At 42.0% G+C, this 21,574-nt stretch overlaps 1 protein-coding gene across 2 annotated transcripts in view; it reads left to right on the top strand.

Moving 5' to 3' along the window:
- TRHDE (thyrotropin releasing hormone degrading enzyme) overlaps window positions 1-21,574 on the top strand; it is a 340,833-nt gene that overhangs the window by 314,103 nt on the left and 5,156 nt on the right. For both annotated transcript variants that reach the window (XM_038387780.2, XM_038387779.2), the window contains 3 exons: window positions 10,586-10,753; window positions 11,335-11,475; window positions 21,153-21,234. In XM_038387780.2, the coding sequence (XP_038243708.1) occupies window positions 10,586-10,753; window positions 11,335-11,475; window positions 21,153-21,234 (391 nt within the window). The remainder of the gene's footprint in view (window positions 1-10,585; window positions 10,754-11,334; window positions 11,476-21,152; window positions 21,235-21,574) is intronic.

Raw genomic sequence — 21,574 nt, 5'->3', positions numbered from 1 at the left:
CATTTGCACAAAGACAATAGTACCCAAGAGCCCTAATTTGAGTATACTAGATTCTCATATTCAGTAAGAACAATTTGTATTTACTCTTCAAGAGACAATTGATTCACACTAATCTAGCTGCCTAATTTGTTTCACCTCTTTACTGGATCAACCTTTAAGTACTCTGGAAATACTACCATAAAGAAACATTGTACTGCAACAACAATTGCAACATGTTTGTAGGCTCAGGTCAGTGGTAGATAATACAGATTTCTTAGTCATTAGTTGATATACATTCTAATGAAGTCTGCGCCAAATGACAGAAAATCAAATACATATCCCAAAAGTAACAGTTTTCCTTCTTTTTCTTCTCTTTCTTCCTCTGTCTGCTGCTTTGAGATGCATTGTTTTGTCACTTCATTTCACATCTGTACACTAAGGCCCTGATCTTGCAAAAACTTATACCTGTGCTTAACTTTAATTGGGAGCATGAGTGTTTGTGGATGTGTGGCCTAAAAGGTTAATGATTTGTGTGAGATACCTAGAAGACATGTTACTTCTGTACAAAGTTTTGATGTTTTTCACTTAATTTTCAGCCTTATGGAAGCTGTGAGAATACAGAGAAAAGACTATTTTTTCATACATACATTTATATAGAATGTAAAACACAACACAAACAACCAACCCCAGATCCTTTCTTCTGTGTTATCAACTTCTGTAAATTTTAATGATTTTGAAAATTCATTGTTGAAGATCTGTATCTGTGTGGAGACAGATGTAGAGATACATTATATTTTGCAATGTTATTAGAGTACAGCCAGATGGTGGCAGCCAATGTTGCTGAAGTAATTTAACTAATTGATAGGTTGTTACAACATTTGAGTGGAATCTTACAGTCAAGTCAATAAAACTGTTTAAGGAAGAAGAAAAGACTGCTGAGTGCATGAGTTAATCAAGGAAATAGTGGATATGGTGTTGTGAAAGAGGATCTAGGGAGTATGTCTAATAGAAGAAAGGATTGTATCTAGTTACAAGTAAATAGAAAATGTGTTGTTTATTGGGCATTTCCTCCAAGTAACAGCTTTGCTTCCTCAGTTTTCTAGATGATCACAGAAAGAACTCCTGCCCCTTCTACTGATTTTAAGTAAACAACATCTCAAACAAATTAATTTGAAGACTTTAGAACTTTGACAGATTTCTTCAGTTTGTTTGTTCGATGAACAGCCAAAATGCCAGCCACAATAAAGAAAAGCAATTTGAAAGGTAGGGCCATTTTTGGGGTAGAAAAAATGCCAACAAAGGACAAAACAACAAAAATCTACAGCAGAGATGGGCTGCCCAAGTTAATGTACAGCTTGCCATTCAGACATTAAAAAATTATGTTGCATAACTGGCACTGGGTGTAGCTAGAAATAGTCATTGGAGAGAGGATAGATGATCTTGTGGTTAAGGCGTTGGACTGAACCTCATGTGATCTAGGTTCAGTTCTTGGTTCTGCCCTAGACATCCAGTGTGTCCTTATGCAAGTCCCTTAATCTCTCTGTGCCTCAGTTTCCCATATGTCAAATGGGGATAATAAGACTTCCTTTCTACCACCCTTTCACTGAAATCCTGGCCCTACTAAAATCAATAGGAGTTTTCCACTGACCTCAGTGTGTCCAAGATTACACCTTTTGTCTGTTGTGTCCATTCCAATTGTAAACACTTTGGAAGAAGGGACCTTCTCCTCCCATGTGTATGTATAATACCTAGCACAATGGCTCACTGGTTTGAGTTAGGCTACTGTAATAAAAATAAGTAATGAAGAGGGGCAAAAACTGTGATTATCTTCTTAGAAGAGACACATAACAATGTACTGTTACCCTTGTGACATCATTAGTTAGATGGTTTAGGAGATGCAGTGCTAATACAGTATTCCATGAGTGCCATTCTTTTAATATTATCTGAGGTTTGTAACCTAATAAACAATGCTGTAAATATAGTCATCAAGGAAAATAAGCTTTTGTTAAAGGTAAACTATAAAAAAATAAAGAATGGAGCTTCTGATTAATTTCCTTTGTCAAATATTAGCCTAAATGGTAATGAAACTTGTCACTTAATCAAAGAACTGACTAAACTGCATGCAGTTGCATTTTAAGAAGTTAGAACACAATTTGCCTAGAAGATAAATAATTATGGTCTGATTTTATAAGAGTATTTCCAATTGTTAGAACATTGTTTAAATAGGAGCAAGTACATACCAATTCATTTTAATTTAGAAGATTATCCTTAATTCATTGTAAAGCTTTACTGCTCAGCATTGTAAAAAAAGATTTTCCTGTAAAGGCACAGCAGGATTGTAATAAATGTTTTTCTAATTGTTTAATTTTTAACATGTTTTCCAAATGTTTACATTTTAAACATGAGCTTTGCTGGCCTCATATCTTAGCCTCACCATCATATCTATTTAGCAAGACAAATAAGTTTAAATTCATCATATCAGCATTCAGAATTATGCTTTCAAAAATTATTTTTATCATTTCTCGGAAGTATCCATTATATCACTTTAAAAATGCCAGCAATCTACATAGCCCAGAAGAGATTTAATACAAGATAATATGTTCTTCGGTGTTCCTAGCTCAATAATACTGAAACAATATTAATTTTACCTGTTCAGTTCAGTCAATCCAGTAGGCCAACATTCTGCATGCTGAACTGGTGCTATGGAACTGCAATTTTAAAAGCACATTTTCCATGGAGCTGTACAACTACAAAATCTAGAGTTGAGAGATTTTCACATGTTTAGATAACGGTGAAATACAGGCCCATAATAACTGGAGGGAAGGGGGAGCAAGAATCCCCAGAAATGGAGAAAATTCAATGAGAAAGTTTACTGTTGAGGCAATAGTTAAAGAGAAATGGCTTTGGGGATATTCACATTTTCATAAACAATTTTCATTTCCACAGAAAGGAACCCCATGTCTATAATCCTGATTACAGACCTCTCGTAGGAGTAATTTGTAGCTTTTCATAGCCATAGGCTTTGTAGTTATTGAAGCTCAGGCTTTAAAAAACAGTGTGTGAGGGGTTTTTAATTTCATTTTGTCCTAATGACTTAGTTTATACAAGGAGATCTAAAAACTTCCCTAGAGCTCTTGGCTTTATGAGATTGAATAGGTTTGCTGTGGTGTTGCAAATGTGCCTTTACAGATTTGGTGTCAAAAGAGTTCTATTTACAAAATACATAGTGGTGTTCAGGCTATTGATATGTGATCAATGCCATCTGTGTCCAAATTCCTCTTCCTCCACACAGGATACAAATGATCTTCCAGTTACTGCCTGTGCTGATGCTCAGATCACTACTCTTGTCACATAGAACAAAAAAGATGAGGTAGCCCAGAAAGTCTGCTGAATTTGATGAGCTGTGCTGTAACTTGTGAAAGATGGAAGCCTCAGAAGCAAGGAACTCTGTTCTCACTATCATTCTGAGCTCAGACATCCCCCTAGTTGCCACAGTGTTCACTTCAGCAATGCTACTGATTGTATCCAAACACTGAGTGGTAATTCCTCCAATATGCAATGTGTGCCACTCTGATTAATGGGACAATCAACCTGCAAAGAATTACTTCTTTGCAGATACCTTTTAGTTCTGTGGTGCTTTTGTTCACAAGTTGTGTATCTTGTAGTAAGCCAAAGAAAACAGTTCTGTTGGGACAGTCCAATAAGAGCTACTCACTCTTTTAAACATGATGCAGTATCTGAGTCAAGACATAAAGTATTTCTGCCAGTACAGTAAAACCTGACTATGGTTGGTTAATTTTGTTACATTCACTTAGGACATCAGTTGTCCGTTCCAAATGTCATGGTAATGTCCTCATCCCATTTTCATTAAACATACATTCTTCTCATTGTTATCAATGTATTAAATCCAAAATTGATGAAAAATAATGCAACGTTGAAGTTAGACAGCATTTAAATCCATGCACAAATATAATCAGTGAATAAAAAATTTATGCTATCAGAATAAACTGTCCACATTGCATATAATGTGTCTATATGCCTATGTATATATGTGTGCTAATGCATCTAATAATCAGAAATATCAATATAGTTGCAATATAGTTAAGTTAATTTGATTTAGAAAACATTGAGACAAATCCTCCGCTAATGTAAATCAGCATATTTTAGTATTCCCTGATATCCTGTGTTTACGTATGTAAACTTAATGTAGCATTAATAGAGGTTTTTTTATTTAATTTCCGTCTGTGGGTGCTTATTGAAAAAGAAAGGAATAAAAGAGAGATATAAACTGCCTGCACCTGTTAGTGTTTGAAAAGTCCCAATTTGGTTTTAAGAGTGAGTTAAAAGTACGGCTCCCATTCAAATTCAATAGAACTTGTGCTTCTATCTCAGTTAAGTGCTTTTGAAAATCTCACCCTAAATTCACACCTCCCTGAAATGAACAAGGCTTGGAGAATAAAGTTTAAAACTCACTGAAGTGAACGGCTGGTAGAAGTGATAAGTTCACACCTTTGCTGCTACTATCAGAATCATAGAAATGTAGCGCTGGAGGAGACCTTGAGAGGTCATCTAGTCCAGTGGTTCTCAAACTAGGGCCGTTGCTTGTTCAGGGAAAGCCCCTGGCAGGGCGGGGCAGGCCGGTTTGTTTACCTGCCTCATCCGCAGGTTCGGCCTATGGCGGCTCCCACTGGCCATGGTTCGCTGCTCCAGGCAAATGGGGGCTGCGGGAAGTGGCACGGGCCAAGGGATCTGTTGGCCGCCCTTCCTGCAGCCCCCATTGGCCTGGAGCGGTGAACCACAGACAGTGGGAGCCGTGATCGGCCGAACCTGCGGACGTAGCCAGTAAACAAACCAGCCCAGCCCGCCGGGGCTTTCCCTGAACAAGTGGTGGCCCTAGTTTGAGAACCACTGGACTAGATGACCTCTCGAGGTCTCCTCCAGCACTACATTTCTATTATTCTGATAGTAGCAGCAACAGTGTGAACTTATCACTTCTACCAGCTGTTCACTTCAGTGAGTTTTAAACTTTATTCTCCAAGCCTTGTTCATTTCAGGGAGGTGTGAATTTAGGGTGAGATTTTCAAAAGCACTTAACTGAGATAGAAGCACAAGTTCTATTGAATTTGAATGGGAGCCGTACTTTTAACTCACTCTTAAAATCAAATTGGGACTTTTCAAACACTAACAGGTGCAGGCAGTTTATATCTCTCTTTTATTCCTTTCTTTTTCAATAAGCACCCACAGACGGAAATTAAATAAAAAAACCCTCTATTAATTCCCTAGTTTGAGAACCACTGATCTAGTCCAGCCCCCACATATTGAGGCAGAGGCAAGTATACCTAGACCATCCCTGGCAGGTGTTTGTCTAATCTGTTGTTAGAAACCTGCAATGACAGAGATTCCATAACCACCTTTGAAAGCCTCTTCCAGTATTTAACTATCTTTACAGTTAGAAAGTTTGTCTGGAGACAGCTTCTGATAACATAGGCCTTGTCTACACTGAGAATTCTAGGCAGTTTTCCTACTCCTAGTCTAACATTGATGCATCTCCACTGGTATTAGCAACCAAGGAATCACTTGTGTAGGCTGGGCATGGGCTGAACTCCACCAATGTTAGGAGAATTACAGAATGTTTAAAAAGTAATGGGTGAAGGAAGGTAGCAACACCAGAAAGAGACTCCGAATTTGATTTTTTTTGGATGGGGGGAAGGTTTGTGCTGTATCTGTTTCATATAGGACTTGCCTGTGCTGTATGTATAACCATGTGAATGTGAGATTGTCTGTTGTGGTTAGGGATGACTGGCTTCTCACACAGTGGTTTGTTGGTAATGTGGATAAGACAACATGGTTCTGTAACAGGGGAACTATTATAGGCTAAGACATAATTCTGCTGGGACCTCTCTTAACCCTTTAGAGTTACAATGACTTTGTTATGTCTCAGTGGCCAATACATGGTTTGGAGGCTTTTTTTCCTACTTCTCTTGATGTACCGATGAGCAATAGAAGCCTTAAAATGTTGAAAAGGCATAATATTTTCACTTTTCAATTATTAAAACATGACCAAAGGGATTTTGTTGAAATATTACAATAATACTCACCATTGAGTTGAGGCTAAGAATAGAAGGCTTCAGCCCACAAAATTTTTTTTCTGAAGGTTCTGAGTAGGTGGAAAAAAATGGGCTTTTAATGAGCATGTCTCAGTGTGACCTTCACTGTAACTTTTGTGGTAGTGTAAGCTATAATAACATTTACAAAGAAAATTTCACTTGGTCTTTCAGTATCATGATCCTGCAACTCAGATATTCATTTGACAGTATCAATAATGACAATCTCTTTTCAGATTTATAAATGGCTTTTGCAGTGTGCTGCACCCTGGACATTTTAGCGCAGCAATAGTAACTGGAAACATTAGAAATATTCAGCAAAGCAGATGTGTATTTTTCTGAGAAGTTTCTATTTTTATCAGTAAAAATATTTTTCAGTGGAAAATGTTACACCTGAGAAACATGCATCAGAAATGAGAAAGAGGATAGTAGAATCTGAGAGCCAAATTCGGTTGCTAGTGTACGTTGTTGGTACCAATGTACCTGCTGTGCCAGGTTGTGAATTTGGCCCTGAGAGACTGCTTCAGTAAATGATGGTCTGAGATTAAATATTTGAGCTGTCCATCAACCGACTGTGACTTTACTGCATAGCTGATTTACCCATTGGAATTCTGATCAGTTCGGTGAGTCTCCGTGTATTTCCTTTTCTCCCAGCAATATCACAATAAGGCACTATTTACTCAGATGACATCACACCATAGTACCATAACAGAAGAAAAGGATCTTGAATGTTTATGTATCAGTGTCTTAATAGATAAAGCACAAGCTGGTTATTAGATGGTGTCTGCGACAGACCACCAAATCACACTAGGGAACATGATGACTGACTGCTTAATGCAGCTATATATAATGTGTAGGAAAAAAAGTTGTGTGATCATAGGGGATTTCAATTGGAGTAACATATGCTGGAGGTCCCATGCTGCAAGTACTAAAACATCCTTAGAATTTCTAATTATAGATGACAATTTCCTAACTCAAAACGTATTGTGTCCAACATGGGGAAATTCTACATTAGACCTTGTCTTGATGGATAAAGAGGAATTGAACTAAACAATAATGATAACTTGTTTACAAATAATCATGACTTTGATCACATTTATAATGTGCACACAGAATAAAGTCCAAATCAGTGAAATATATACTTGGTACCAGGGCTTAAATTCTCAGAGATTATTTCCCAGAGCCCCACAGACTCGGGGCTCCAGGCTTCAGCTGCAGGGCTGGGGTCTCAGGGCTTTAGCTCCATGGGGGGTGGGCAGTGCCAGGGCTCAGAACTTCAGCCCAGGTGTTTGGGAAGAGGCACCAGGGCTCCGGGCTTCAGATCCATGGGGAGAAGACACCAAGGCTCGTGGCTTCGGCCCCATGGCAGGCGCCGGGGCTCGAGGCTTCAGTCCAATGGTAGGTGCTGGGGCTCAGGGCTTTAACCCCGCAGCAGGCACCAGGGCTCTTTTGGCTTTAGCCCTATGGCAGGTTCCAGGGCTCCTGCCTTGCAGGAGATGCCAGGGCTTCTGTGGGTTTGAAAATATTTACTGGACCTCTGTTCCGGTGGGCTCCGGCTGAATTTAAGCCCTGCTTGGTGCTTTAAAAGGACCAGTTTCACAAACATGAAAACAATTATGAGCCAAATCAGCCTGTAGGAAGAATTTAATCAGAAAAATGTGAATGATCATTGGGAATTGTTTAAGAACACTTTACTAGCTGCCGAAAGAGTCAAAATCAAGGCAGACGGTTATATTAGATTAAAAAGCCAACCCAGTTTAGAGAGGAAGTGAAGGCAGCTATAAGAAATAAAAAATAATAATGGAAAAATGGAAAAAGGGGACATTGATAGCTTCTGATTTATATTCATTAGTAGGAATTATAGAAATTGATAAGGAAAGCAAAGGGAACAAAGAGAACTCTATGGCTGGCAGAGTTAAGGACAATAAGAAGGATTTTTTAAATATATTAGAAACAAAAAGAATCCTGACAATGGTATCAGTCCATTACTATATTGAAAAGGTAGAATTATCAATAATGCAAAAAAGGCAGAAGTGTTCTATAAAAAATCCTCTACTGTATTTGGGGAAAAAAGATGAAGTTGTTATATCATATAGCAACCCCCTCTTTCTGTTCCACACTCAGGAGGATGTAAAACAGCAGTTGCTAAAGTTTGACATTTTAAAATCAGCAGGTCTGGATAACTTGTGTCCAAGAGTTTTAAAAGAGCTGACATTTAAAAAGGGTAAATGGGATGACCTGGGTAATTATAGGCCTGTCAATCTGACTTCCATCCAAGGCAAGACGATGGAGCTGTTGATATGGGATTTGATTAATAAAGAATTAAAAGAGGGTAATATAATTAACGCCAGTCAATATAGGTTTATAGAAAAAAGATGTTGTCAAACTATTTTGATACATTTTTAATGAGGTCATAAGTTGGGGTGATACAGGTAATAGTGTTGAGTTAATATACTTAGACTTCTGTAAGGCATCTTGGAACATTTTGATTAAAAAACTAGAATAATATAAAATTGACAGGGCATACATTAAATGGATTAAAAGTTGGCTAATTAATAGGTCTCAAAATGTAATTGTAAATGGGCAATCACCATTAAATGGGCATGTTTCTAATGGAGTCCTATAGGGATCAGTTCTTGGCCCTGCACTATTTAACATTTTTAGTAATGAACTGGAAAAAACCTACAATCATCAGTGATAAATTTGCAGATGACACAAAAATTGGGAGACAGGTAAATAATAAAGAGAACAGGTCAGTTGCACAGAGCGATCTGGATCACTTGTTAAGCTGGGCGCAAGCAAACAATATGCATTTTAATATGACTCAATGTAAATGTATACATCTTAGAACAAAGAACATTGGCCATACTTACAGGGTGGGGGACTCTATCCTAGGAAGCTGTGAATCTGAAAAAGATTTGGAGGTTGTGGTGGACAAGGAGCTGAACATGAGCTTGCAATGCAATGCTGTGGCCAAAAGGGCTAATACAATCCTTGGATGCATAAACAAGTGGACTTGGAGTTGAGGTATAGAGATGTTATCTTACCGCTTTATTTGGCACTGTTGCGACAGCTGCTAGAATCTTGTGTCCAGTTCTGGTTTGTACAATTCAAAAAGGATATTGGTAAATTAGAGAGAGTTCAGAGAAGAGCCACAAGAACGAATAAAGGATTGGAAAATATGCCTTATAGTGATAGACTGAAGGAGCTCAATCTACTTAGCTTAACAAAGAGAAGGTTAAGGGATGATTTGATCACAGTCTGTAAACACTTACATGAGGCACAAATGCTTAATGATGGTCTCTTCAATCTAGCAGACAAAGGTATCATATCTGATGCCTGGAAGTTGAAGCTAGACAAATTCAGACCACTAAGGCATAATTTTTTAACAGTGAAGGCAACTAACCATTGGAACAACTTACCAAGAGCTGTTATGAATTCTCCATCACTAGCAATTTTAAAATAAATCTTGGATGTTTGTCTAAAAGATCTGCTTTAATTCAAACAGGAATGAATTCAGGGAAGTTCTATGGTCTGTGATACACAGGAGACCTATCTGGATGATCACAGTGGTCCCTTCTGGCTTTGTTATCTACAAATCTGTATGCTGAGTTAGAAGGCTAATGTATGTGCCCTTGTAGTTATATGGTACATTTGCGAGTTAGGAAGCTATAAGACTATACTTTTACACACCTATGGAGTTGTGATGGATGGGTTCAGGAAAGGAGTGAAGTTCTGGAACAGCCTTCCAAGGGAGGCAGTGGAAGCAAAAAACCTATCTGGCTTCAAGATTAAGCTTGATAAGTTTATGGAGGAGATGTTATGATGGGATAACATGATTTTGGCAATTAATTGATCTTTGACTATTCGTGGTAAATCTGCCCAATGGCCTGTGATGGGATGTTAGATGGGGTGGGATCTGAGTTACTACAGAGAATTCTTTCCTGGTTATCTGGCTTCTGAGTCTTGCCCACATGCTCAGGATTCAGCTGATTGCCATATTTGGGGTCGGGAAGGAATTTTCCTCCAGGGCAGATTGGCAGAGGCCCTGGGGATTTTTCGCCTTCCTCTGCAGCATGGAGCATGGGTCACTTGCTGGAGGATTCTCTGCACCTTGAAGTCTTTAAATCATGATTTGAGGACTTCAATAGCTCAGACATAGGTGAGAGGTTTATTGCAGGAGTGGGTGGGTGAGATTCTGTGGCCTGCATTGTACAGGAGGTCAGACTAGATTATCATGATGATCCCTTCTGACCTTAAAGTCTATGAGTCTATGAGTTCCAGGCATATGCTATGCTACCAGAAATGTTACCAATTCAATATATGATTTTGGAAGATTATCACTGAAGGGAAAACTTTGAAGATAAGTGTAATTCACCAAAAGTTCGTAATTGTTATACTTTTTTGAAGTTTTACAGGAATTAAAGTAGTAATGTCCTATATCCCTTTTCATTACCTTGACTCTCCTTAGTAATGCAATGCTCTGTGGGTTGCTTTTTTAGAATCCCACTAAACGTCAGAGATGTCGTTTACTGTACAGGAGTTTCGCTAATGGATGAAGATGTATGGGAGTTCATTTGGATGAAATTCCATTCTACCACCGCAGTGTCTGAGAAGAAAATATTGTTAGAAGCCTTAACTTGCAGTGATGATAGAAACTTGTTAAACAGGTGGAAATATCTATTTATATGTTTCTGATTCTTTGTCATTGATAGCTGTTGCAGTAATGATATTACTTCCCCATCTTAGCATTTATCTGTAAATGAGAGCCAATTTTTAGAGCACAGAATTACTTTCTAGTTAGAATGTCACATGGTTTTGTATTGAGACCCTTGCAAATGAATGAATTTTTCATGATTTCACTTCAAAACCATAAATAGGGCCAGGTTCACTTAGCCAACTTTTTGATCAACATGGTCTCAGTGTAGAGTTCATAAAGATACATGCAGTCAAGAGCATTTCACTTGATCTCAGCTTTCGTTGAAAATATTCCATGCCTCTGCAATTATACTTAAATATCTTCCTACTTCTAGAGAACTCACAATCCAGTTGCAGGACTAAAGTTTTTTTTTTTTATTCAAAGGTATGTGTGGTCTTTGGACTCTCACAAATAAAAATCAGAGCTCTCCTGGCAATTTAAATAAATCTTTTAGCAATCTCTGGTCTTTGCTGTTTCATTTTTAGATGATGAGTTTTATGGATCTTATTTGCAAAAACTAAACAGTTTTTTTCCCCCGACTCACTCCTAAAGGCTTCTGAACCTGTCTCTCAATTCAGAAATTGTCCTGGATCAAGATGCAATTGATGTCATAATCCACGTAGCTCGAAATCCACATGGCAGGGATCTTGCTTGGAAGTTTTTCAGAGAAAAATGGAAAATACTAAATGCCAGGTAGAGATAATAGTTATTTGTAGTGTCTTATTTTGTATATGTCTCTAGATACTTTAACTATCCATTTCTATGTCTAATCCACTCTCCTGTTCTATATAGCTCTATCTATCTATCTATCTAATGCATAGATGTGTGTATAAAATACATTTTATATAGACATAAAGCTCAGACTATCCATGCTGACATAAATTAACTGTTCATTAATGCACTTTGATCTAGTCCTCTTTGAAACAGGACCAGATGAAAGCATTTAAGTGAACTGTTTAATGTATGTCAGCAGGGTGCACATGGACAGAGTGTGGCAGGTTAGTGTGGGGTAGATTTACTAGAGTAATACATAGAGCTCTTATTGCATAATCCTGATAGACTGAAATGACTCCAACATGTCATGCATATAAATTTTGTAACAGGCAATTAAAACCTTCCATGAAAGGTTGTTGAAAGCATCATAAAAAATATGCAGTGAAGCACCCAAGATCTGACACTGCAGAGGAATGTATGATAGTGATCTTAAATTTGTGTGGTACTAGGACCTTTTAAAAATGTGAGTTTAATTGCACAATGGGTTGTGCAACATTTCACTGCAGACATTTAATCAAGGAAACATACTGTCCCGAGAGATTCTTTTTCACAATGTTTATTTTGTCATTACTAGATATGTCATTTTATTAAATATTTTGATAATTTCTATGGTATTTTCCATTGAATTGAATATGAAATGCTTAACATTTTGATACAGTAACATGAGGTATCCGAGGACAATTAAATGATGTTAAAACTTCCTTTTCTATGACTATGCAATACTGTGTGTCATTTGGATGAAACAACAGCATCAAAATATTATTCTTTCATGACATTTAAAAGTATATTTGTCACACCCCTCAACCAATGAGTAATATTGTCAAAAGTGCTTAATCCTATTTTCAAAAGTGATGTCGGTATTGAGAAACCTAACCTAAGTCTCAATACAAATTAAGGGGGGTTAGGACCCTAAATTCCCAATTCACTTTAGAAAATGGGACTCAGGATCCTTAGACAGTTTTGAAAATTTTACCCAAGGTCCGAAAATAACAATCCCTACATTCCCTACTATAGGCCAGATTCTTCTCTGCCTTCTGATTTCATTTGCTTCTGTCCAAAGTAGGCAGGAAATATGACTACACAAACTTGGTAGTATTATACACCCACTTTGCACAGGTGAAATAGCTAGAAAAGTTGCAAGGTATTGGAAAATCAGGGTCTGTAAATAAAGGAGCAGGAGAAGACTCCCACCATTCCTAGATGCACTGCTTCTGCGAGGCAAACATTCTTGTTTGCTGGTTGTGTAATGTCATTACTGTTTTCTGTGACAGTTTGTCAAGGTCAGTAGTTGAAAGAGCAGGTTCTTTTCCACAGTAAACAGTGCAGTAATTCACAAGGCCTAGCTTTAAAGGAAAAAATAAATTTTACTACTTGTTTACACTGTGGAAACAGTGCAGGCTGCTTAAAAATAAAATCCGTGCACTCTTTTCATGAGGTCGCTTCTGTGAAGTGGACTAGTAACCTTGTCAAAAGGCCCCATCAAGAGATGCGTCCAGTTTTCCAAACAATCAATTATGAGGCTGAGTTGCGAAGGTAACAATAGAGTGCTTCGTTTGAAAGCCTAAACATGCTTAAAGGATCATGAAATCCATATGTCTTCCCATAAGAAACATTTGCCTCTGGATGTCTGTGTATGTAAGTGTGATTGGAGCTTTGGAAAAAGAGATGTGCTTGCTGAAATAACCATGAATAATTTTGTTATTAGTGAACAGGGAGTAGGAATTTTGTTGTTTGCAACACTGTTCCTTACACAGAAGTTCCAGGTAATAAGCAAAGAAATTTACCCCTCAACACAGCAAGTTCTTTTTCGGGCTTTTACATTTATTTAAATAGAGTTTTCATTTTTTTTTGAAAGACTCTCTGGTTTTCACTATCTACAAGGTTAAGAGTAATTAATTTTAGTATAAGGTTGATATAAACAGAAAAGAAGCTTGTGGTTGTGCTAGAACTTTTGAATTTGAAGTATGAGTTGGTTCTCCAAATCTGTTTGGAGAAAGCAAATGTGTGAGCCCAATTCTGCCCTCAGATAAACCCATATGTGTGCACATACTGTATATGAGGGCAGATGTGGGTTCTTTAACCACAATTATGTCCAGATGGAGGTAGGTGAATTACGTGGTGTTTGAAGAACTAGTTCACTGTAGTTTTCATCAGATGATTGTTGCTATGTTGAATGATGCCGGTCCTGATAAAATACTGCTTGGCTACTCCTAGAATGCAACTTCACATCTCAGAGATTTTAAAGAAATTATTTCATGTGTAATGCAAAAACCCAGGAGCAATCCTTTCATTTGGTTTATCTTTAGCCTAATGAATGTAGATTTTTTTTTAATTGGGTACACTAGAACTTTCAGACAAGCAGTGGAATGAGTGGTGTTTTAATAACCGCTTTCAAAGTAAGTGAATGTGGAATAGCACAGTTCAGTGAAGTACAATATATTCAGCAACAATAGCAAGATGCAAACTTGGCTTTGGACACCAAGCATCCAAGACATCATATTTTCATTGGCTGGTGTGATACAGAAGGACCAGGGAGCAGTGGGAGAGTGCTAGAGGGAAAATATATAAGATCTAGGCTAATAAAGGCGTGGTTCCCTGTAGACTAGGGAATGTGGCTGCAGGTTAATTGGAGCACCTGCAGTCAGTTAAGGCCCTGTTAGGAATCTATAAACCCCCCTGCTTCAGGCAGACAGAGGAAGAGGAGGAAGGAGAGAGGACTGGAGCTTGGAGGTGTGCTGTGAGACTTGGAAAAATCAGAGAACTGAAATAAGGGGAACCCTGCCAAGTAGGGGAGGGAGACTCCCTTCCCCAGCATCTAAGGACTGCAGGTACCCCACCCAAGGAGGAAGAGGATAAGAACCTGCAGGGGTTGAGAGGGGCTGGAGCTCAGAGTGAGGAGCAAACCCAGACCGCTCCCCTGCTTCCCTCCTTTACCACCTTCCTGGGCCACTAGCGGGGCCATTGATGCCCCAAGAACAGGGGCAAGGGGTGGCATCTTAGCTCCCCACCAAGAAAAGTGCAGGACTGACCAGACTAACATCGGCCATCTTGTCACACATGGTGTCAGCAGTAGGATTTTTGCGCCATGAACATAGTCCAGGGGAGTCACAACCACCCTATCTCAAAATGGAGGATGTGGTCAAAGCACTGGTGCAAGCCACTGCTGCCCAGCAGGAGGCTACCTGCGTCCAGGCAGCTGCCCAACAGGAGGCCATGCAGCTGCAGCAAGAGAGCAATCGCCTGCTGATGACCCAGGCTACCTAAGATCGTGCCGTACTGCAGGAACTAGTGAACTAGGTGAAGGCCCTTACGGAGAGAAGCCGTGAGTATGATAGGACGCAGACCATACGGGCCAGCTACTGTCTGCAGAAAATGACCCGGGAGGATGATGTGGAGGCATACCTCCTGGTGTTTGAGAGGTCAGCCCTGCGGGAGGCCTGGCCCCAAGACCATCCTCATCCCATTTTTGTGCTGGGAGGCCCAGAAGGCCTACTATGATATGACCACAGAGGAGGCAGCAGTCTGCCTCCTGACTGAAGGCAGAGATCCTGGCCAGGGCAGGGGTAACGACGGCCTTGCGAGCCCGGAGGTTCCATGAATGGCAGTACTGCGAAGACAAGACACCACGATCACAACTATTTGACCTAATTCACCTAGCCCGGAAGTGGTTACACCCAGAGGCTCTCAGCTTAGAGAAAATGATGGAGGTCCTGGTGCTGGACCACTATATGAGGGGACTACCCTCGGGCCTCCAAGCCTGGGTAGGCCAGAATGACTCCTCCACTTATGATGAACTGGTCACCCTTGTCGAGAGCCCATGAACTGCTGGAAACCCCAGAGGTGGAACACGGCGTTTCAGGAAACCAGTCCCGACCCTAAGGACCCAGATCATCAAGAACGCCAGGAAAGCCATAGCAGGAAGAACAGGCCCCAAGGAGCGGCCTGAGGCCCCAAGAGGACCTGGGGGTCCGGGGAGAGAGCTGGGGGAGCAAGTCAGAGGGTCTAAGACACAGGGATGAGATATCGCTGTTACGAGCGTGGGTAGTTGGGGCATATAGCAGCCCAGTGCCCCAATAGGGAGGAGCCATGCAATGTAATCTGAGGGATCTTGGGGACCAATGTGGACTAATCAGCCTGGTGAGGGTTGCAACGGCCCCACATGAGTACACCAGGCCAGTAAAAATGAACGGCATCCAGACCATAGCTTTGGTGGACTCTGGGAGTGCTGTCGCATTGGTCTAAGGGAAGTTAGTGGGGCAAGACCAACTGAGCCGGGCCAAGAGTACCGGAGTGACATGTGTCCATAGCACAGTAAATTTCTACCCCACAATTCCAATACGGATTGAGATCCAGGGAAACACTACCAAGATGACTGCCGGGGTGGTCCCCAAGCTCCCCTACCTGGTCTTAATTGGCAGGGACTTTCCTGGTTTGAGAGCTGACTCCCGCCCATCGAGTTAGGGGAGGGAAGTAAACCCCGAGCAGAGTCTGAGGTGCCCATGGATGACCCTACCACAATTTTTGCTGGGTTTTCCCCAGAGTTATTTTCATCCCTCAGGAAGTCCCGGAAATCTAGACGGGAAGGGAGGGCAGATAAACAATTGAGAACCAGGATTTTGGCGGCCAACCAGAGAGCTTCCCTGGTTGGGAGGGGGCCCCATCAGGGAATCCCCAAGGTAGTACAGACCAGTGGAGACCCAGAGACAGCCTCCAGCACTAACAGAAACACCCCAAGAGAAGGAGGGGAGCCCAGTCCAATAGAATCAGGCCAGATGGGTCCCACACACGAGTGTTTTGGGCAGGACCAAGCCAATGACCCATTGTATGCAAATGTGAGGGAGGAGGTAGTAGAAGTAAATGGCATGCCAATAGAAAGAAAAACCAAAGGCCCAGGGCCATACTATATAATCAATCAGGATCTGTTGTACCGGGTAGTGCCAATACAGGGGGGAAGTAATAGAACAGCTCTTGGTGCCACGGAAGCACACAAGGGCCGTATTAGTATTAGCTCACAGTCATCTATTTGGCAGGCTTCTAGGAGCAGACAAGACCCTGGATAGAGTCCTGAGGAGGTTCTACTGGCCAGGGGTACGGGCAGAAGTCCAGTGCTATTGCACCTCTTGCTCAGAGTGCCAGCTGCATAGTCCCCGACCTCAATTAAGGGCCCCGTTGATACCTATAATTGAAGTCCCTTTTGAAAGGATAGCAATGGATATAGTGGGCCCCCTTAAAAGAATGGCCCGAGGCCACCGAAGCATACTCGTCATCCTGGACTATGCTACACGGTACCCTGAAGCCATTCCTTTAAGAAACCCCAGATCCAAGTAGATTGCAAAAGAACTGGTGCAGGTTTTTGCTAGGGTAGGCATCCCTAAGGAGATCCTGACAGACCAAGGGATTCCCTTCATGTCAAGAGTAATGAAAGACTGATGTACCTTGCTTTGCATCCAAGCCTCAGTCTATCACCCCCAAAGAGATGGTCTGGTTGAGTGATTTAACGGCACTCTCAAGAACATGATCCGAAAGGTGGTGGCCCAAGATGGAAAAGACACTCCTACCATACTTGATGTTTGCAATGCAAGAAGTTCCCCAAGCATCTACTGAATTCTCCCCTTCTAGCTACTGTATGGACGCCACCCACGTGGTATATTAGACATCGCGAAGGAAGAATGGGAGAACAACCCAACCAGGGAAAGAACGTCATTGCACATGTAGCCCAGATGAGAGAACGAATAGCCCAAGTGACCCCCATAGTACGAGAGCATTTGGAGAAAGCACAAGAGGCCCAACAAACCTACTACAATTGTCGGGCAAAAACACGGAAATTTCAACCAGGAGAACAGGTGCTGGTGCTGATACCAACAACAGAAAATAAGCTCCTGGCCAATTGGCGTGGACCCTGTGAGATTGTGGAAGCCATTGGGAGGGTGAATTATAAGGTGAAGCAGCCAGACCGCCGAACGCCAGAGCAGATATACCACGTCAACTTACTGAAACCCTGGCTCGAACGGGAGATGTGCCTGGCCGTCCTGCTGGCTCCATCCCAGGCAGATGGCCCACAAAGGCAGGTAAAGATATTGCCCGAATTAGCCCCAGAACAACAAACAGAGGTCGTCTAAATGATCCAGAGGAACCAAGATGTGTTCTTCACTCAACCAGGCTATATGACGCTGATCCAACACCACATCGTCACCTGTCCTGGAGCAAGGGTGATGATAAAACCATATCGCATACCAGAGGCAAAAAGAGAAGTAATTAGGGCTGAAGTAAGGAAAATGCTGAAACTTGGGGTAATTGAGGAATTACACTGCCAGTGGTCCAGCCCTATTATCTTGGTCCCCAAGCCTGATGGCAGCCTGAGGTTTTGTAATGATTTCCGGAAGTTAAACGAGGTATCCCAATTCAATGCCTAACCAATACCATGTATTGATAAGCTGGTGGATCAGTTAGGCAAGGCCTGATACTTGACCACCTTGGACTTGACAAAAGGCTACTGGCAGATCCCGCTACCTGAGGATGCCAAGGAAAAAACAGCTTTTTCTACACCTGATGGCTTTTTCCAATATACTGTCCTCCCTTTTGGGCTCCATGGGGCCTCTGTGACTTTCCAACGATTGATGGACAGATTACTTCGACCCCATGCCAAGTATGCTGCCGCCTATTTAGATGATGTGGTAATCCATAGCCCTGACTGGGAGACGCACCTGGGGAAAGTGGAAGTGGTACTGGATGCTCTTAGACAGGCTGGCCTCACTGCTAACCCATCTAAATGTGCAATAGGGTTAGCTGAGGCCAGATACCTCGGGTATTTAGTTGGAAGGGGCCTGGTGAAGCCCCAGTGGAACAAAGTGAAGGCAATACAGGAATGGCCTCGCCCGATCCTCAAGAAGCAAGTCAGAGCATTCTTAGGGATAGTAGGGTACTATTGCCAGTTCATCCCTCACTTCGCCACAGGGGTAGCGCCTCTCACAGACCGGATAAGAGCTCGGGGCCTGGAGATAGTTAAGTGGACCAAGGCGGCAGAGGAAGACCTAAGGACGGCCCTTTGCAGCCACCATAGCCCCAGATTTCAAAAAGGCATTCATCCTACAAACAGATGTCTCGGAGGTAGGTCTTGGGGCCGTCCTTTCACAGATGGTGGGGGAGGAGGAGCACCCAATCCTTTACCTTAGCCGAAAGCTCCTAGCCAGGGAGCAATGGTACGCTGTAGTAGAAAAGGAATGACTAGCAGTTAAATGGATCATGGAGATTCTATGGTACTACTTGCTTGGGCGGATGTTCACCCTTGTGAAAGACCACGCCCCACTCCAATGGATGTGCACAAACAAGGAGAAGAATGCATCCGTGACTAGATGGCTTCTATCCCTACAACCTTTCCACTTCTGGATACAGCATAGAGCCAGAAGCCAACACGGCAACGCAGACAGCCTGTCACAACAACACTGTCTCTTGTCCCAAGTAGCCCAACCCTGTGGTGTTGAACGGGGGGGGGGGGGGGGGAGGCAGGGATATGTGATACAGGAGGGCCAGGGAGCAGTGGGAGAGTGCTAGAGGGGAAATATATAAGATCTAGGCTAATTAAGGCGTGGTTCCCTGTAGACTAGGGAATGTGGCTGCAGGTTAATTGGAGCACCTGCAGTCAGTTAAGGCCCTGTTAGGAATCTATAAACCACCCTGCTTCAGGCAGACAGAGGAAGAGGAGGAAGAAGAGAGGACTGCTGTCAGACTTGGAAAATCAGAGAACTGAAGTAAGGGGGACCCTGCCAAGTAGGGGAGGGAGACACTCTTCCCCATCATCTAAGGACTGCAGGTACCCCACCTAAGGGGGAAGAGGATAAGAACCTGCAGGGCTTGAGAGGGGCTGGGGCGCAGAGTGAGGAGCAAACCCAGACCCCTCCCCTGTTTCCCTCCTTTACCACCTTCCTGGGCCACTAGCAGGGCCATGAACGCCTCAAGAACAGGGGCAAGGGGTGGCATCTTAGCTCCCCACCAAGAAAAGCGCAGGACCCACTTGACTAACATTGGCCATCTTGTCACACTGGTTACTTCTTTTGCAGGATCTTAGAGACTAACAAATTTATTTGAGCATAAGCTTTCGTGAGCTACAGCTCACTTCATTGGATGCACATCCGATGAAGTGAGCTGTAGCTCATGAAAGCTTATGCTCAAATAAATTTGTTAATCTCTAAGGTGCCACAAGTACTCCTTTTCTTTTTGTGAATAGACTAACACGGCTGCTGCTCTGAAACCTTTTCTTTTGCAGGGTTATACAGTGTGACAGGGTCAGGCCAGATGGCTACAGGAGAGTGATAGAAGGCAGACATATTAGCCCCAGGTTAAGTAGGTCTTTTTTACCTGGGTAAGGTAACAAGGAAGGTTCCAGAACAATCAAACTTTCTGGAAACAAGGCAGACAGGATGATTAGAACACCTGCAGTGAATCAAGAAGCTGCCAGAATTAATTAAGACAGGAAGGCTAATCAGGGCACCTGGGTTTAAAAAGGAGCTCACTTCAGTTTGTGGTTCACATGTGAGGAGCTGGGAGCAAGAGGCTCAAGAAGCTGAGAGCGAGAAGGCATACTACTGGAAGACTGAGAAGTACAAGCATTATCAGACATCAGGAGGAAGGTCCTGTGGTGAGAATAAAGAAGGTGTGGGAGGAGGCCATGGGGAAGTAGCCTAGGGAGTCGTAGCTGTCACGCAGCTGTTACAGGAGCCACTGTAGACAGCTGCAATCCACTGGGCCCTGGGCTGGAACCTGGAGTAGAAAGTGGGCCCAGGTTCCCTCCATCCCCCCAACTCCCTACTTGATACTGGAGGAGTTTACCTGGACTGTCGATTCCACCAGAGGGGAAGGTCTCTGGCCTGTTCCCTGATCCATTAGGTGGATCAGCAGAGACTGCGGGGATTGTTCTTCTTCCTTTTCCCCATGCTGGAGAGTAATGAGGCTAACTGAGTGAATGGCAGATTTGAGCCATGAAAGTGGCCAGACTGAGGGCTGCCGTGAACCTCTGAGGTGAGCAAATCTGCCAATAGGCGCAGGACCCACCAAGGCAAAGGAGGAACTTTGTCACAACAGGGAAGTTAATTTAGATTAAGTTAAAGTGAGAATATAAAGTGGAATAACTATTGCAGATTTACTCCATCAAGGGACATTTTTATTATGGAATAAGAGCATCCACAGAGAGCTAATCAGGAATAGTCAGCTTTAAATTCACATACTACCTTATACCAGATTAACTTTCATCTTTAAGCAAGCCTTTAAGTACTGGAAGGAGACAACCCCAGATTCATCTTATTTATGTAATGGCTACTCGTTAGGCAAATGAGATGGGTAAGATTAAATGGAAAAGAGAACACAAAAATAAAAAAAATATGTTTTAAGGCTTCAAGTGCAAAGGTGCCACATGCCCTTTCCCTAGACTGGCTATTCTTCTGCCTCTCGGCTTTGCAGTCTGTATGGACCAGTAGTTAGCATTACTGAATTTTGAACTGGCTATAGTCTTTGAATGGAAATCTGTGTAATCAAATATTTTCATTCAGTTGATGTTATACTTTTGCTAATTTGATGTGTGGGGTTTTTTTCTGTCCTTGAAGATACGGAGAAGCTTTATTTATGAATTCCAAACTTATCAGTGGAGTCACAGAATTCCTTAATACTGAAGAAGAACTAAATGAGGTAAATATTACATGCATCTCAGTGCTTGAACTTGTTTTTGTCTTAATTTTTTTTAACCTTTTAAGTCTTGGGGTCTTAACCCTTTAAGTCTTGCAGTAGCACCAAGATGAAAGCAGATGCAAAGATCATAGGGACTGAAAAATCTTTCTGCTGAATGGGAACTGACAGTGGCTTAGGGAGGTTCTGAGTTACTTTGAGGTTCTAGCACTGCAGGACTAGAAGGAGGATCCAGTCATCTAGCAACTCTTGGTGCCTAGCAGGTGACACAGGCCCGTCCTGCTACTGGGCAGCAAGAGGGTAATGTTCTGTAGTCTGTTAAACCAGATGTCCAAGAATCCTG

The sequence above is a fragment of the Dermochelys coriacea genome, chromosome 1 (genome assembly GCF_009764565.3).
Source record: "Dermochelys coriacea isolate rDerCor1 chromosome 1, rDerCor1.pri.v4, whole genome shotgun sequence".
Lineage (NCBI taxonomy): Eukaryota > Metazoa > Chordata > Testudines > Dermochelyidae > Dermochelys > Dermochelys coriacea.
The sequence above is the reverse complement of the archived record's forward strand: the minus strand, read 5'-3'. Positions and strand labels throughout refer to the sequence as shown.